At 42.0% G+C, this 19150-nt stretch overlaps 1 protein-coding gene across 3 annotated transcripts in view; it reads left to right on the forward strand.

Moving 5' to 3' along the window:
- LOC125640308 (inter-alpha-trypsin inhibitor heavy chain H3-like) overlaps nucleotides 1-19150 on the forward strand; it is a 54727-nt gene that overhangs the window by 25368 nt on the left and 10209 nt on the right. For all 3 annotated transcript variants that reach the window (XM_048858758.2, XM_075130571.1, XM_048858759.2), the window contains 8 exons: nucleotides 407-575; nucleotides 1474-1599; nucleotides 2107-2288; nucleotides 4992-5177; nucleotides 6221-6360; nucleotides 12569-12714; nucleotides 14134-14175; nucleotides 18770-18883. In XM_048858758.2, coding sequence (XP_048714715.2) covers nucleotides 407-575; nucleotides 1474-1599; nucleotides 2107-2288; nucleotides 4992-5177; nucleotides 6221-6360; nucleotides 12569-12714; nucleotides 14134-14175; nucleotides 18770-18883 — 1105 coding nt within the window. The remainder of the gene's footprint in view (nucleotides 1-406; nucleotides 576-1473; nucleotides 1600-2106; nucleotides 2289-4991; nucleotides 5178-6220; nucleotides 6361-12568; nucleotides 12715-14133; nucleotides 14176-18769; nucleotides 18884-19150) is intronic.

The following is a 19150-nucleotide window of genomic DNA, read 5'->3' on the forward strand; positions in this document are numbered from 1 at the left end:
CCAGGCCAGCTAGCCCAGGTTTAAAGCACCATGAAACTTGGGTGAGAGGCCTTTGTATATGGATGGGAAGGTGTCGGGGGAATATGGGGTAATACCGAGGTAAGAGCCCGGGTTAACTCTGTAGTGAAGACATGCCTTAAGATACCTAAATGGAATGTCATGAGACCAGTGAAAGGCATCTCTCTAGCCTGAACACTGTTTCCCTGCCAAATTGCAAAGTTCTGTGGCAAACAATGGAGGCAGTAGAGCATCTCAAAAAAAGATGGCAAGAATATCTTATTATGGAAAGCATCAGGTAATTTAAGTATAGGGGTTGTTACGAGCTGTCTCAATAATAAAATATGAACACGCTTCAGATTTCATGTTCTCATTTGTTTCTTTTAACAGTGATTATTATTTGTTCTAGACAAAGGAAGCACTGCTCAAAATATTGGATGATGTCAAAGAGAATGACCACTTCAACTTTATCTTGTTTAATAACAGGATAATACCCTGGAAGGAATACTTAGTCAAGGCTACCTTAGAGAATTTGAAGGAAGCACAGAAGTTTGTTCAATCCATAAAAGCCACAGGATGTAAATATCACTAAATTTTAACATATCTTTCTCTAAAAAAAATTTCATAATAAATACTTTGCACTTACATCTTTCCTCCAAGGATCTCAAATAGGGGCATGATGAAACCATATTTTCACATAACGAAAAACTGGTGTCACTCTTTGGCAAACAATGAATATGAATAAAAGGAAATGGAAGATGTATTTGCTGGTGGACAATTGACTCCAGCAGAAGAGAATAGGAAGGGATCTCTGGGTCTGAGGAAGGTGGCAAGAAAGAATCTGGCCAAAGATTGGGCATGGGAATAGGGTCTGGAGCCACAGAGGGCTTGTGAGTGAGTCATGAGCAGAAGGGAGTAGGAGGATTCGGCTGAGCTGGTGTTAGGTGAATGACTGCAGCATGTAATGGTGGCAGAAGGGATCCCAGCCAACAGGATGGAACAAAGAGGGACCTACAGCATTGTTCAAATGTTCTAAGGGGTTTGTAAAAAGCTAAGTATTTAGCATAATTAAAATTATACAATGAGCCAAACTGAAATGGCTACAACCATTAGCACAGTCGTATGATAAACCTCAATGCTACTGCACATATTGGTTTCCTTTTAGAAGCTTACCTTTCAAAGACATGTGCAGTAAACATGAAGAAAGCAATTGCAGGAGTAACCTGATTGCTCCCTCGTTTGATCTGAAGTTGCTGAGGGCCATAGCACCCCGTGCTAATATAAAACCACTCTGCATAATTTTTCTGTCTGTGCTACTGTCACATGGCTGTGAATAGAAGCGGTCAACAGTATCCTTCACTCCTAGAGAGGCCTGTAGGCTGTTGGTAGGCTTGAAACATTCTGGACTGACGCATAGTGGAACACTGTATACACTTGTACTTACTCTTCTGTTTTCTGTGGTCATGTCTTTTGCAGCGACAAATATAAATGATGCTTTAATAAGAACAGTTGAAATGATGAATGAAGCTCACAAAGAGAAGGTTTTGCCTGAGAGAAGCTCCTCTACAGTTATAATGCTGACTGATGGGAATCCCACTAGTGGTGAGTGTTCATAGTTATGCTGCCTGTGGGCATCCCACCATTGGTTGGAGCATCTGTAACTGCATCCCTGTGATCAGTCAGGTGCCACTCCTAAGGAGTGTCCAGAAAGCAAAGAACCCATACAGTGACCATAAAAATTATTTAGGGCAGCTATTCACTCCTATTCTGCTGAAGTTTGTCTATTTGGTTGAACCTTGAGACTATTTCTGGAAGGTTTAAAACATTATGGTATCTCTCATTTTTAATTGTCTTTATTTTAATTAGGAACTTTAACTGGTTTCCAAGTTAAAATCAGAAAAAATTGAACCAATCAAAAAATAAAGCCAGACCCATAGCAACTGCAGTTGGGACTTACCTGTAATATCTCTCCTCTCTAGGCTTGTACTTTCTCTATGCTAATTTTTTGTGCATGTATTTTAACCACATAATAGTATTTTTCTAAATATGCTCTTTAAAGGGAAAGACTCTTCTCCGTAAAATTTAATCGCTTTCTGTGCTTTAATGCAGGAGAATTGAACCAAGGAAAAATTCAAGAGAATGTGAAAAATGCCATTCGAGGAAGATATTCCTTATATAACCTTGCCTTTGGCTATGATATGGATTATAATTTTTTAGAGAAGATGGCACTGGAGAACAATGGATTGACTCGCCGTATCTATGAGGATTCTGATTCAGCCTTGCAGCTACAGGTAGGAAGAAACATAATCACCCTAGCCACCAACTCTTACAGATATTAGAATTACCTAATGTACTTTGATGATGTACTTTTTCCAGCATAGCTAACAAGTGATATTAGTAAACAAAGACATGCTTTGTTAATGGTATCAAACATAGTATATAGTGGGGAAACTTCTAAGAATGAGTTTTAAAACTTGAGCATAAGAAATAAGACTAAAAATATTTTTTCTGGTTATTCAGAAGTGGTGTTGAATTCCATTTTGTTTAGGATGTTAAACAGCACCCATCACCAGGCCTGGTTTATTACCCACCGAGTCTCTTCAGGGTGCTCGGCCATTAAAAACACAGCTCAGCTGTGCATCATGAGGAGAAGTTTGTGTCTTATGGGTGGAGGATTATAGATATGGGTTTTCACCACTAGTTTTAAACTCTCACTGGCTGGCCACAGTGATTTTGCATTGAGCTGTGCAGTTGTATTTTCCTAGCCAAATACCTTCTGCTACTTCCTTTTAGTGTCTAGGAAGACTTCTGACAATTTTTGAAGCATAGGTCTGTCAACTCAGAGTGTGAATTGAAGGGGACCTGGTGGAGTCTTATTCCCCTTATTAAAATAAAAAGTATGTAATACATGTGGATGAAGGCAGAAGAGAAAGGGGAGTTCCCTTTGTTAAATGTTCACCATCCAAAGTCATGTTCACTGTAAAAGAATGAGACATTAATCCAAAGCTTGTCTTTCTCTCCAACAGATGTTTGTCCTATAAAAGGTATTTCCCCACCCGCCTTGTCTCCCTAATCCCATGGACAGATCATTTTTTTTTATAACGCAACATTGTATTATCTTCTTGGTTCAGTATCCTGAGCGTGATAGAGAACATTATAGCCCAATACTATAAAGTGCCGAGAAAACATGAAAGTACTGATCAACTCTCATTAAATTCAGTGAGAGAGATTAATGCACTTAGCAATTGTCAGTATAATAACCCCCTAACTATGAAGCAATCACACCTCCTACTTGATCTATGTGTGTTACCCATATAAAGAATTTACAGTTGAACTCCAGTTTTAGGTTGATCTTATGAACGCCTGGTGATATGAACCATTTTTCTGCAGTTGAAATAATCATCTTTCTGCCACCGAATGTGACTTCAGTCCTTTAGCCAACGTTCAAAGTGGCTGTACAGGTTTGAAGAGACTGAGATTTGGTGCCAATAAATAAATAAGTCAGGCACGCTGTATGCATTTGTTACCACTCATTATTGGTAACAGTTTGGGTGTGTGGGAGGGGGCTCAGGGCTAAGGCAGGGGATTAGGGTGTGGGGCGGCACTTACCTCGGGGGGGGGGCGGCTCCCCAGCTCCCACAGGCAGGTCCCCGCAGCTCTTATGTGGAGGGGACTCCGCACTCACAGGCACCACCCCCACAGCTCCCATTGGCTGCGGTTCCCAGCCAATGGGAGCTGTGGAGCTGGCACTTGTGGCGGGAGCCGTGCGCAGAGCTCCTAGGAGCTGCAGAGACATGCTGGTCAGAGTCGGGTAGGGAGCCTGCCAGCCTCACCAGCCCTCCCACAGCACCAGCGGGGGTCTCAGGCTGCGTGCCACTGCCTGCTCCCCCGCCCCAAAACTAGCCCAGGCTTCACCACACACTTCCCAACCAGCACCTGCAGGGGTTCTGGGCCACCCCTCCCCCAGCACCCGCGGTGCCTCCGGACCGCCCCCCAGCCCAAGTTTTAGTTAGGGGTATATAGTAAAAGTCATGGACAGGTCATGGACCATGAATTTTTGTTTATTGCCCGTGACCTGTCCATGACTTTTACTAAAAATACCTGTGACTAAAATATAGCCTTACTCGTTATGTACACTGTCATTGAAGGATTGATAAATTAATTTATGCACCACATCCAATTTTATTTTTCAGAAGTTCAATTTTAGGAACTCAGTCTCCATTTACTTAATTAAAGGGGGTTTAAACTGGATTTACTAAACTAAACTAAAGATTTACACTTGTTAATTGGGCGGGGTGGGGAGGGGGTTAATAGTCTGGTAGTAAAGAGGTAGCCAGATTGTTGCTCACATCAGATATGCACACTACACTATAGTGAAAAAAGAAAAGGAGTACTTGTGGCACCTTAGAGACTAACCAATCTCTAAGGTGCCACACGTACTCCTTTTCTTTTTGCGAATACAGACTAACACGGCTGCTACGCTGAAACCTGTATACTATAGTGCTCATCTTTGATAGAGAGATGTGGCTGTGGAAAGTAGTAAAAAAAACCAATAAAACACTCTTCATATATAGATCTCAAAGTGCTTTACAAAGGGGTAAGCCTTCATTATCCAAAACAGGGAAACTGAGGTACAGAAGCTACATGTATTAGAGAGGGTCACAGATTTTGGGACTCCTGGTCTGGTTCTCTATCCACTAGAACACACTGCCTTCTAATGTAACATTTTCAACATGCAGTTTTTGAATTCATATAAGCAGCCTGGCCAATCGATTCAAAATGGAAATTTGTATGCTGGGACTATTTCTTTCTGCAGGCTATACCTCCATAGAATAAAAGAGGGCAAATTAGGTATAGCTTTCAGACTCTTGGCTCTTGGTATAGCTTTCAGACTCTTGCAGCCCTTTGTTAGGCAAAATTTGAATGCCTGTGCAGTACCAGATAGTATAGACACTTTTATTTATTTGGATTTGATCCCTTTTTTCCCCTTACAGAGTTTTTATGATGAAGTGGCCAATCCCATGCTTCGAGCAGTGCAACTCCACTACCCTATCAATGCAACATCTGAATTAACTCAGAACAATTTCAATCATTATTATGATGGCTCTGAAATCGTGGTGGCTGGACGTATTATAGACAACGACCTCAACAGCTTTATTGCTGATGTGAAAGCTCAAGGTGTAAGTATTGGTTCTGCTGGGTGTTTATTTTAAGCCTGTTTTATAAAATGTCAAGGCTTGAGTCATGCCAGAAAAATCTTGCAGAAAACATAAAAACAAATAAGAAGACTCTACATCCCCACTCTATAAATGGAATGTGTGTGGCATATTTCAGTGGTCCTACTTATGGATAGTGGTTGCATAATCACCACTAAAAAAATAAGTTTGACATCCAACATACAGTTAATGGGTCAACTTGCAAAAATACCTAACTTATCTAAAAGTTTAAGTCTCTTTGAAAGTAAATGACATTTTTTTCTTTTGAAATGTTTACCAGCTGGCACAATGGTAGACAGTCTATCAAATGGCTCCTGTTACACTGATTTATGTCTCTCTACATGTGGTGGGTTGCCAGTGCCACCACTTCCTCACTGAAAAATAAATCAATGTTATTTGATCTGATAGATGAGTTCTAGCTCTCACCAAACATCCCATAGTGGTAGTTTAGTGTTTCAGTACTTTTGGGACGTGATAACTCAAAAGCATCCCACTATGAATGAGCTACTATGAATTAGCGAAAAGGAGATTAAATCTTCATGCTCTTGCATGCCATTGATTGAGAAGGAAGTCTGAGTATCCAGTTAAATATCTCAGTAACCCCATTGTTTCATATTTGATCTAAATTAAGTGTATTATTGCTGCATTGCCCTTGTATTACCAAATGTGGTAACACTGAGGTGCACTTGGCTGCTACTGTAATTGAACAGGGGTTCATAAAAATACAGAGGTGTCCCAGAATATGTATGTTAGTGTCAGAGCATGGCATGTGTCCAAGTAGAGGTACCCAAAGCCCCACCAAAATTTCTTGTATTATTTTTCACAATTACAGACTAATTTCTTTATCTGACTATATCACATCAGTGTAATTAATTGAAAGTTATTAGAGACCATTTGTTAGTTGCTGCATTTCTGTATGTAAAAAATGCATCCCTAATTGAAATACCTTTACGCAGTGGTGAGATCACTTACATTTTTGTAAACAGCAGATTCTCAATTTCTAACAGGCAAACAATGATGTGACATTTACTGAACAAGTAAATATTGAAGAAACGGCTAAAGCTCTCCACGACCAAGAATACATATTTGGTGATTACATTGAGAGGCTTTGGGCCTATCTAACCATCCAACAATTACTGGAAAAACGGTAACTAAGTATAAAAATGTATACAGTTAAAATCGCTTTGTGTGTTGGTAGTGATCAAAGCTTGTTACTATCAGATAACTGTTGGTTGATGTGATACGAGTTGCTTCAGTTCCCAGTAGACATGTACCCACATCATGAAATCCACTAAAGCATGTCAATCTCAGGAGAAGGGCCAAAGGACTAAATGGGCCATGGAAACTGAACAATTCTCTCCTCTCTCGAAATGGTCCATTCAAATCAGAGCTTTGGAACATTTGAAGGGCAGCATAGGAAATCGTACACTTGTGCTGACACTTGTATCCTATAACTTCTGTGGATAAATAGAACACTTCAGGCTTTCAATCTGTCACCTTTCACCAGCACTTAAATTCTTCCTAAATAAAATGACAAGGAACCCTCCTGTCCACCACCCCGCTCCCCTCCCACACACACACATCTTTGACCATCACTGATTTGCTCTGCGTTCCAGTGGAAATGGACTTGGATCATTTTATTCCTCTTTATGTGGGACAAATTCTGCCTATGTGCATATAATTCATTTTTAATCATAGTGGTAGTAGGCCAGGCATGAGAGTCCTGAATCTCCCCTTCCCTTCCCCCCCCCCTTTTTTTTGCCCCCACCCCACTCCTCTCAGTTTCCATGCTTTATTTCCATCCCCCATAGCTGTCAAGTGGCGCTAAAGATTGGCACAACTCCACACAGATCGGGGGCATAAGTGAATGGAGCAACTTGGGCCTTGTAATCTGGGGTCTGAGTAGTTAGGGGAGGGTGCCCGGCATCAACATGCACCTTCATGAAGGCCCCCATTGTTCTCCTGTTTTGGAACCTCCCTTTCCTGTACACATGCATTGTTTAATCATCACTATCTTTGGGGAGTTGGAAGATAGCCCCTGAGTTCCATTAATACCATTCCTTATCCTATAGTGTTCAGCACATACCCTTCCCTGCTCATCCCTTCCCCTCTGCAATTTCCTATTCCCTACTGACTCTAAGAATGAGGGACTAAATCTAGATAGAAACTCAAAGCAGCTCTAGATCTCCCCATGTATTACTGCATATGCCTAACTCAGATTCTGAATTATATACTATATATGCTACAATTATAGCAGCAATGTCTTTGCTTATTAGTCTTCTAAAGGCAAGCAACTTATTACTTTTAGAATAGACTCAGGTTAGAATTTAAATAAATTATTTTGTCACTCAATGGCTTTAGGAATCCTGAATACAATAAATATTTTTTCGTTATAGATGGTCAGGCTTGATCATTTTTCTTTATCCTAGAATGCTTTCCCTCTAAAGTCAGTATTTAATGGAAACTACTGGCTCATGGGGACCTTATTAACTCAGGTGAACAATGCCACAGAAGCCAAATGCAAGATAAACATGCAGGTCTATATTCTACTTTACATCACTTCGTGGTTTAGAAAATGAGAGTGTAGAATGAATGGAATAGCACTAATCAAACAAGAACCAGTGTAGTAACATTAGATACCTATGTATAAAATAGACTGATAATGGAACATGTGGTATTGTTTTACATGTATTTTTAAATGTTGTTGCAAAAAAACTGTTGTAAATAGATCAATTGCATGTGCTTTTTACCTATATATATATATTTAATTCAAAGTGAGTCTTTCTATTCAGGTTAAGAACTGCATTAAAAAGACCCAATAGACTTTATTTTAAATAAGCTGTTAGACATATACAACCAACAGCCCACTAGAAAATGCAAAGAAATACTAATTTTTATAGGAAACTCATTTTTATAGAGTATCATCTACTGATAGTCTGTAAAGTACTCTCTGGTGCATGCATGTGTGTGTAGTACTGCCCTCTACTGGACTTTAGGCTATAACCTCTCCATTGCAAAACATAAAAATATTATTATTACTTGACTATGGATGGGTTGGCATTGGACCCGAACTTTAATCTGCACTCACATGAGTTGATACTAACTCAAAGTGTTGCATTCAACTCAGGGGAATTTTATATTAGATCTCATCTTGACAAATAAAGAGGAACTTATCACAGAACTCAAAATACATGGTAAATTAGATAAAAGTGATCATGACTTGATTACATTTGTTATGTGAAATAGAATAACATCTAAGCCAGTAATATACATACTTGGTGCTTTAAAGGGACCATTTTCACAAAGCTGAAAACAATTATGAGCCAAATCAATTGAGAGAGAATTTAAACAGAAAAATGTGAATGATAATTGAGGTCTCTTTTAGAACATTTTACTAGATTACTAGCTGTCTCAAAAGCCACAAACCCACAATCAAGAAAGAAGGTCACGCTGGCTATTGGAAAATTGTCAAAAATGCAGAAAAATCAGAAGTGGTCAATAATTATATTTGTTCTGTACCTGTGGAAAAACACAGATGATGTATGCATATCAAGTGATGAAACACTTTCCATTCCAGCACTAACTCAAGAGGATATTAAACAGCAGCTACTAAAGCGAGACACTTTAAAATCAGCATGTCAGGACAGCTTGCAACAGAGAGCTTTAAAAGAGCTTTCCGAGGAGCTCTCCGGACTGTTAATGTTGTTTTTCAATGTCTTGGAACACTGGTGAAGTTCCAGAGTACTGGGGAAAAGCTCACGCTGTGCCAATACTTAAACAAGACAAACCGAAGTAATTAAAGGTCTGTCAGCCTGATGTTGATGCTGGGCAAAAAATGATGAACATGGGGCTTAATTAATAAAGAATTAAAGGAGGGTGATAAAATGTATGCAGTTAACATATTTTTATGAAAAATAGATCTTGTCAAATTAACTTGATTTTTTATAAGATTGCAAGTTTGTTACAACACAATATTTTGATTAAGAAACTAGAATGATCCAAAATCAGCAAGGCCCACATTAAATTGATTAAAAACGAGTTAGCTGATAGGTCTCAAAATGGAATTGTAAATGGGGAACCATCATCAAGTGGGTGTGTTTCTAATGGGGTCCTGCAGGGATGAGTCCTTGGCCCTACGCTACTGAACATTTTTATTAGTGACCTGGAAGAAAACATAAAATCATCACTGATAAAGTTTCCAGATGATGTAAAGATTGGGGGAGTGGTAAACGATGAAAAGAGCAGTCTCCTGATACAGAGAGGTGTGACACAGAGAGGTCTGGATCTCTTGATAAGCAGGGCACAAGCAAACAATATGTGTTTTAATAAAGCCAAACGTAAGGTCATACATCAAGGAACAAAAACTGTAGGCCATACTTACAGGATGGGGGAAAGCAGTGGCTGTGAAAAGGATTTGGAGATCATGGTGGATAATCAGCAGAACATGAGCTCCCAGTGCAACACTGTGGCCTTGCTAATGCAATCCTTGAATATATAAATGGAGTAGGAAGGTTATTTCACCTGTGGATGTGGCATTGGTACAACCACTGCTGGAATACTGTGTCCAGGTCTGGTGTCCATAGTTCAAGAAGGATGTTGATTTATTGGGAAAGGTTCAGAGAAAGAGCACAAGAATACTTAAAGGATTAGAAAACATACCTTGAGTGATAGACTCAAGGAGCTCAATCTATTTAGCTTCACACAGAGACAGCTAAGGGATGACTTGATTACAGTCTATAAGTACCTGCACGTGGAACAGAAATTTGATAATAAAGGGCTCTTCAATCTAGCAGACAAAGGTATGACAAGATCCTATGGCTGGAAGTTGAAGCTAGACAAATTCCAACTCGAAATAAGGTGAAAATTTTTAACAATGAGGACTACTTATCAAGACTATTGGTGGACTGTCCATTGCTGCAAATTTAAAATCAAGATTGGATTTTTTCTAAAAGACATTCTCCAGTTCAAACAGGAATTAATGCAGGGAAGTACTATGGCCTGTGTTCAGCAGGAGATCAGACTGGATCACAATGGTTCCTTATGGCCTTATTAAAGTATGAATCCCTATACAGTACTTAATGTAACTTAATCTTGAAGTTATATTGATAGGACACCGACAGCCTCTGGTGAATTCAGGAAAAATAGACACACCTGGTCTTCTGCCAAATTAGAGGTGACATCTGCTCATTGTAGAGAGATTTGACTGGTTTTAATCATATCTGCCTTAATATACATGGTTTCCCCATTCCTGCCTGATCTATTTGTGCTGCCCTTTTAACATCCAATGTTTTTAGAGCCTAAGGTTGAGAGTTGTACACACATGCTATAAGTGTGGTTGATGGTTGTATGTAGGTGGCCATATATTAGGAGTTATAAGCAGAGGCAGTCTGCGTATTTTGGGGAAGGGCTAGCATGGTGATTTTTTTTGTCCCTGATGCCAAAACTGAGGAGCCAACATATCCAAAACGCAAAGGCCATCTCTGAGTTAAAAGGTTTACAAACAAAACTGTCTATTGATAGTTATCACTATACAATCAGCCAAAGGCATCCTATCCAAAATGTGATGTTTAAACAAAAAGGGAAAAAAAATACCTTGGAAAACTCAATAGGTGCTGGTTGCTTTGGTCCCTGCACTGGAAAATTCAGACAGGGATCTTTTTCACCACTAAAAGACACTGGTAACTACTATTAAAATACAAATACACAGAATTGTTTACTTGAGCATTGGGTGCTGAGACTTGCTGAACAAAAAGTTTTGTAATACTTCATAAGATCCAAATAATATTTCTAACAATAATATTTAAAGCAATAAGACATAACCAATGAATGAAAAACACAGAATCTAAGTTCAGTGGTTTTTGGCTGATTACAGAAGAGAATGTTGCTATTGTAAGCGGGGGAATAGTCCCGCTATTGTGGGGAACTTTCCTGGCTTGTGCACTACCCCGGTGAAGTGGGCTAGCGAAAGGATCTGAGTCCTTGCTCCCACTTCCTTTACCCAGTGGCCTCCCTGCCCTTGAGGACTCCCCTTCCACTCTCCTGTCTGGCAGAGTCCTCGTAACCCCAACAAGGCTGGGCCCAGGATTCCTGGGGGGCTCGACCCCCAACCCTGCTGTGGTCACCTAGGACAGGGGCTAGGGTGTCCCCACTCCGGGGTACTTTCTCTGCACTGGGCACTTCTCTGACCCACTGACCATTACATACAATTTAAAGCAAATGCAAGTTATTTAATCAACAATTAATTTTTTAAAAAATAAGGAAAAATGGGAAAGGTTAAAGGAAACACATCAACCCGCTCTGTGGCAGGGAACATCAAGAACAGTGTCTCTGGGATGTCAGGGCCATTCACAGTCTGTTCCCTGTAAGTCCCAGGCCGCCTTCTCAGGCTCTGGCTGTGCTGTAGGGATGCTGTGGGTTGGACACTTGTTCTGGTGGTGGCCACACGCTCTCAGGCTCTAAGTGGTAGGACCCTTCTTCCCAGTGTTGCCCCTGCCCTGTTGGGGTTGCGATCCAAGCCTGGCCTGCAGAGCCTCATGGCTGAGGTGTCTCCCGGTGCTGGGCCCGCTGCCCAGGGTCCCCCTCGGTCTCCCCAGCTGCTCACTGCTCCCAGCTCCGGACTGCTCCAGCCCCAGCTCCACCCCTCTGTCTCAGCACTGCTGCTGCTCTGCCTCCAGCTCCCTGGGCTGCTTCTTTGGCCCCTCTGCCTCTGGTTGCTGCAGCTCTGCTCCCAGGACAGGTCTGCTCTGCAGGCTGCTTCTGTGACTCTGCTTCCAGCACTGACCTGCTTCGTGGGCTGCTTTTCTGGCCCCTCTGGCTCTGGTTGCTGCAGCTCTGCTCCCAGGGCAAGTCTGCTCTCTCTGGGCTGTGCCTCTGGCTTTGGGGCTGCAGCTCTGCTCCCAGGACAGGGTCTGCTCTCTCTGGGCTCCTTTTCTAGTCCCTCTGGGTCTGGCACAGCTCTGCTCCCCAGCTCAGCTCGGGCCTCTGCTTTCTCCTTAGCTCGGCCCCACTCTGTCTGACCCCGGCAATTCCAGCTCACAGGGAGGACAAGAGCTCCCTGGCCTCCTGACTCCCTGATTAGCCTGCCCGCTCTGTCATTCAGGCTGACCTGGAGCATTGGCCTCTCCCCATTGTTCCTGGGGGCTGTCAGTCTCAGGGTCCGGATTCCCCATCGACCCTTCCCCCTTTTTAGTACTGGGAGCTAGCAACTAAAACACCCCCACTGAATGGTAGTAAAGAGGCAACAGACCCCTTACACTATTATGCAGAAAAATATAATGCAGTGTTTAATGTCCTGACTTTGTAGAAAGTTTCTAAAAAGGTGCAAGCTGCTGTTCTGATTCTCTTCCTGCATTCAGCATTTCAGCTCAAGAAGAAAAACGGAAGAATCTTGCAGCAGAAGCCCTGGAGCTCTCGCTAAAATATAAATTTGTGACTCCCCTCACATCCATGGTGGTAACAAAACCAGAAGATAAAGCTACAATTGCTGATAAACCAATAGAAGGTAGAGACATTTTCATAGTTTTGCTTCACAATCTAATCGGAGATCGTTTATCTAGAGCTGGTGGGATAAGTCATTGTGAATAAATTATCTGATGTATTTAATCTTATTTTATGTTTACTAATCATTTAAACAAAGCCTGATTTCTGCAAATGTATTAATTATTCACAGATTTTCAAGTAATAATATAAGCAAACAAATTTGGGGCTATGGGTTGTTTGTCACTTTTATAGTCACTAGCATAAGGTGCTTTTGAAAATTTACACGCGAGTGACTTCTGAGCCCAAGTCCCACTGGGTTTCAATGGGACTTAGAATCCTAAATCATTAGGGGCTTTTGAAAACTTTGCTCCAGTGTGTGACTGGTATTGTTCCTCATCACTGACTGGATGATTGAAGCTGTTGAAGCAGGAGAAATAGAGAATAATGTACTTCCTATATGAATTTTCAGACTGAATAATCGTAGACTCTCAGATTTTAACCCTGAAGGAACAATTAGTTGACTTAGTCTCACCTTCTGTATAACACAGGGCATAGACTTTTACCCAGTTATCTCTGTACTGAGTCCAATAACTTGTTTGACTAAAGCCTATCTTCCAGAAAGGAGTCTAGAAGACATCAAGAGATTGTGAGACTTGTAATAAAATCATGAGAGTTGGCAACACTGAAAATTTTCCCTGCAACTGTCTAGCTGTATGATATACGACAAATCTTTATTGCAAGTACTAACCATAACTTGACACAACCACTTCCACAGTATCTTAACCACTATTCTTTTAAGTTCCATGTGTTATGGAATAGATGGGTACAAATTAGCTTATCCTACTCTGTATTGTCTGTGATTATACAACTGAAATTTTATACCATAACACTGATTTTTTTACATATATTGTGTGAACAACCCTTATCTTTTATTCTTCCTTTGCAAGGTCACCTTTGAAGGATCCCCCCAAAACACCTTTGTATTAGAGAGTAAGAATCATGTGAAATAATGTACACTGAAAACTTTCTGAAGAAGGGAAAACTTTTACTGTCTTTTTAATTCTGTTCAGAGCTAAGTGAGGCAATTAAAAAAGAAATGGGATATCCAGGATTTTAGTATCTTAAATGTAGTTAGAGCATCTAAGGTTGTGATGGTGAATATCTTTCCTCTTTATCCTAGCAACTTGAACTGTTGTGAGAAAATGCTTTTCATCAACAGAGCTCCTTGAAATAGTACTGAAAATGGTTTAAGCAGTAATGTAGACAAGACAAAATTATATCCACTACCATTTCAGAAAGTATGTTTGAAGCTTGTAAGGGGTGTGGTGGTGGGGGGAAACTATTTAAAACTTCAGAAGATGCTAGTTTAAAATCATTTTGATTCATCTAACATTTCTTTTTATTTTCTCTTCCCTCCCCCCCCACCCCGGCAATCTGTCAGATACTTCTATTCAGTATAGTTACCCTTCAAGGGCAAACTCTGGTAAGTTGTCCTTTTTTAAAACATACCTATAAACCATACACAGTTCTCCTTTTTGCAAGAACAAATTTGTGATGTCATCACAGTGCTCTTAAGAGAAAGTTAATGTTACCTGGGGTGTAGGTATTGTGAAAATGAATTCAAGTTAATGTTGATACCAGTAACATAAGAACTTTTCAACATGAATGAAGGCACAATAAAACCATTATCAAAACTATAGGAATAATGTGTGCTTATGTAATTCATAAGTGTTTAGATACCAAAGATAGAGATGTTAATGGGAAATAAAAGCAAACACTTCAAGACAACATATAACACACTAGCTGTACTGTGTAATGTAATTCATGTAGCTTGAAGTGCTATTCTAAAGTCACTGTGCAAAATGACACCATTTTACTTAACATAACTGTTCCTATGGTGTATTCAGAGTCATATCTACCCTCTTTGGTAACAAAAAAATAAGCTTTTATTGTTTTTAATCCTGTTAGCCATGGAGAGTCAAAACAGCTACAAAAGTCAGCTGCTGATTCTATTTGAGCTTGTGCATACTCAACAGAATGTGTCAGTAAGTTTCAATGTAACAGTTATGCGACACGACTGAAGACAGTGGGGTTGTGCAGGTATCACTAAGTGCAGAAAAGGACCTAGGGGTTACAGTGGACGAGAAGCTGGATATGAGTCAACAGTGTGCCCTTGTTGCCAAGAAGGCCAATGGCATTTTGGGATGTATAAGTAGGTGCATCGCCAGTAGATCAAAGGATGTGATTATTCCCCTCTATTCGGCATTGGTGAGGCCTCATCTGGAGTACTGTGTCCAGTTTTGGGCCCCACACTACAAGAAGGATGTGGAAAAATTGGAGAGAGTCTAGCGGAGGGCAACAAAAAAATGATTAGGGGGCTGGAGCACATGACTTATGAGGAGAGGCTGAGGGAACTGGGATTATTTAGTCTGCAGAAGAGACAAATGATGGGGGTTTGATAGCTGCTTTCAACTACCTGAAAGGGGATTCCAAAGAGGATGGATCTAGACTGTTCTCAGTGGTACCAGATGACAGAACAAGGAGTAATGGTCTCAAGTTGCAGTGGGGGAGGTTTAGGTTGGATATTAGGAAAAACTTTTTACTAGGAGGGTGGTGAAGCACTGGAATGCGTTACCTAGGGAGATGGTGGAATCTCCTTCCTTAGAAGTTTTTAAGGTCAGACTTGACAAAGCCCTGGCTGGGATGATTTAGTTGGGAATTGGTCCTGCTTTGAGCAGGGGGTTGGACTAGATGACCTCCTGAGGTCCCTTCCAACCCTGATATTCTACGATTCTATGTTTGGAAGTCGGGGTTTCACATGAGAAACTGACAGTCTAATTTTTTTGGCAAAATCAAAAGATACTTAAGTTGAAAAGAACTGTGCTTGACTCTCAGATCTCAGGTTGACATTGCAAATCTGGCAATTAGAAAATACATCGTTCTCTTTGTAAGCTGTAGACCCTTGATTTGGAATCACTAGAACACGTTAAACATGAATGTCATTTTTACAGGCAAGTACATTTTAAGAACAGAACCGCATTTTAGTCTCAAGATCCTACCTCATTTTCACTGGTAATCACTATGTTAGACGTCCAATCGCCATTAACCTTTTTGGTGAACACCACAACAAAAAAGTCATTTAGCACTTCTGCCATTTCCATATTTTCTGTTGTTGTCTCTCTGATGGGTTCCCCTTGGGGTGCCACCTGGAACTGGGGTACCACTGAGCCTTCCTGACCCACCAGTCTGGGCTCCCTTTACACTGTACTGCTGTGACCAGCCTACCAAGCCCTCTCCCAGGCTCCAGCCTGCACTTTTGCCACAACACATACAGGTAGGGAGAGACCCAGCTGCATTACATACAGACAGGTTCTTTAACCAGTCCTTGCATGGGAAGGCACAGCTAGAGCACCTCCCAGTTCCTAAGGCACATACCTCCTCTCTGGAGTGTAAACCCAAAATTATAACATCTTGCACTGCACAGGGAACTGTACAGCGTAAGCTCAGGAAATTCGCCCCCTCCCTCAATGTGAAGAGGAAATATACACACTGGTTTTAGACAAAGCAAAAACAAGTTTATTAACTACAAAAGATAGATTTTAAGTGATTATAAGGGATAGCAAACAGATCAAAGCAAACTACCTAGGAAATAAACAAAACACGTAAACTAAGCTTAATATACTAAAGAGATTGGATATCAATAGCAAATTCTCACCCTAAACCAGAGGTGGGCAAACTACAGCCTGCGGGCCACATCCAGCCCGCTGGACCCTCCTGCCTAGCCCCTGGCCCCTCCCCTACTGTTCCTCCTCCCCTGCAGCCTCATCTCACTGCGCTGCCAGCACAGTGCTCTGGGCAGCAGGGCTGTGAGCTCCTGGGGCAGCGCAGCTGCAGAGCCTGGCCTGACCCAGTGCTCTGTGCTGCGCGGTGGCGTGGCTGGCTCCAGCCGGGCAGCACAGCTGTAGCACCACCAGCCACCAGTGCTCCAGGCAGCATGCTAAGGGGGCAGGGAGCAGAGGGGTTGGCTATGGGGCAGGGGAGTTCGGGGAGGGTGGTCGGGGCCAGGGGTGTGGATAGGGTTTCGGGGTGGTCAGAGGGCGGGGAACAGGGGGATTGAATGGGGGTAAGGGTCCTGGGGGCAATCAGGAAGGAAGGGGGGGTTGGATGGGGCAGTGGGGGGTAGTTAGGGGCAGGGATTCCGGGGGTGGTCAGGGAGAAAGGGTGGTTGGATGGGGCAGGGATCCTGGGGGGGGCAGTCAGGAATGAGAGGAGGGGTTGGATGGGGTGGCGGGGGGCATCACGGGTGGGGGTTCCAGGGGCGGTCAGGGGACGGGGGGTGGATGGGACAGGGGTCCCAAGGGGGGCCGTCAGGGGGCAAGAAGCGGGGGGGGGGTCAGATGGGGGTGGGGGTCAGGCCATGCCTGGCTGTTTGGGGAGGCACAGCCTCCCCTAACCAGCCCTCCATACAATTTTGGAAACCCGATGCGGCCCTCAGGCCAAGAAGTTTGCCCGCCTCTGCCTGAAACGATGATACAAGCAGGCTGCAGGTTCTTAAGGGGCAAGCTGTGCTGGCTGACAGCTTAGAAACCCCAGTTGTTCCATTCACAGGCTAAAAATTCCTTTAGCCTGGGTCCTGCACTTCCCCCCAGTTTAGTCTTTGTTCCTCTCACGCTTCCAGGAGTCTTCTTGAGTGGGGAGTCAGTGAAGAACCTCGATGATGTCACTCCCCTGCCTTATATAGCTTTTGCATATGGTGGAAACCCTTTGTTTCAAAGCTTGGATCCCAGGCCAGTTAGTGGAAAAACACTGGTATCCCAAGATGGAGTCCAGCACCAGATGACCTGGGGACATGTCCCTGTAGCGTCATAGCAGCCATGAGTCAGAGGCTGTTAGTAGAGTCCTCAGGAAGGCCCCGAGGTGAGAAATAAGCTTCTTCTCAGGCCTATAGTTCTCCCTAATGGTTCATTAGCTCTCATCTAGACTGAGAGTCTTTTGTCTAGTGGGTGTTGCCCATATATAAACACATTTATAACACAGATATATAGTCACTATTCCTAACTTCAAATGCAAAAATAATACATACATACAAATCAGATAATAATATTCAGTAAATCACAGCCTTTCCAGTGATATCTCACATGACCTAACTTGCATAGAAGACATCAGAATTACACCATAATAATATCATAATAATATCACTGGGAAGAACGTAGGGTGCAGTGTCACAATCTCTCCTCCCTCCCATTGAGTAATGGGCCTACACTGTGCTTGGTTTTCCTTTTGCTTCTCATGTATTTGTAGAATATTTTCTTTTTACCCTTTGTCTCTAGCTAGTTTAATCTCATTTTGTGCTTTGGCCTTTCTCATTTTTGTCCCTACATGCTTGTGCTGTTTGTTTATATTCATCATTGGTAATTTGACCTAGTTTCCACTTTTTGTAGGATTCTTTTTTTGAGTTTCAGATCACTGAAGATCTCCTGGGTAAGCCAGCGTGGTCTCTTGCCATACTTCCTATCTTTTTTATGCAGTGGGGTAGTTTGCTCTTGTGCCCTTAATAATGTCTCTTTGAAAAACTGCCAACTCTCTCGAACTGTTTTTCCCCTTAGCCTTGCTCGCCATAAGATCTTACCTACCAACTCCCTACGTATGCTAAAGTCTGCCTTCTTGAAATCCATTATCTTTATTGTGCTGTTGTCCTTCCTATCATTCCTTAGAATCATGAACTCTACCATTTCATGATCACTTTCACCCAAGCAGCCTTCCGCTTTCAAATTCTCAACCAGTTCCTCCCTATTTGTCAAAAACAAATCTAGAAAAGCCTCCCTACTTTCTGAAAAAATTGTCTCCAATGCATTCCAAGAACTTGTGAGTAATCTGTGCCCTGCTGTATTATTTTCCCAACAGATGTCTGGGATTTTGTTCACATCTATTTTGTTCTTCTTTGTTGCACTCCTAGTGAATGTCGTTGGGTGGAGAGTCTAAATCCTAATTATCTCAGCCATAACTTACTGTTTCTTTATCACCGAGAGGCTGCTTTTGTAAGTCATTTAATCTGAGACATTGTAATGTTTTTGCAGTTGATGGAGATCCACATTTCCTTATAGATGTGCCAGAGAAAAAAGACCATCTTTGCTTCAATATCAATTTAGACCCAGGTGTGGTGTTAAACCTAGTAAATGACCCTGATACAGGTGAGTTAATATTAATCTAAAGTAAAAGGGCAAAAAGGGCACTTCTCCCTGGTGTGAGGTTTATCTGCCATATATCCCCATACTAGGCATTTAAGTGGGTCTAGTTAGGCTTTATAGGGCTCCTATCATATAGCCTGCTGGTTCTCAAACTTTAGCAACCAAAGGACCCCCATTTTGATTTACAATTTTTGCAGACCCCAAAACCCACTGTTCCATCCTAGGCCCTGCCCCCACTCCACCCCAGGCCCTGCCCCCACTCTACCGCTT

This window comes from Caretta caretta, chromosome 7 (assembly GCF_965140235.1).
Source record: "Caretta caretta isolate rCarCar2 chromosome 7, rCarCar1.hap1, whole genome shotgun sequence".
NCBI lineage: Eukaryota > Metazoa > Chordata > Testudines > Cheloniidae > Caretta > Caretta caretta.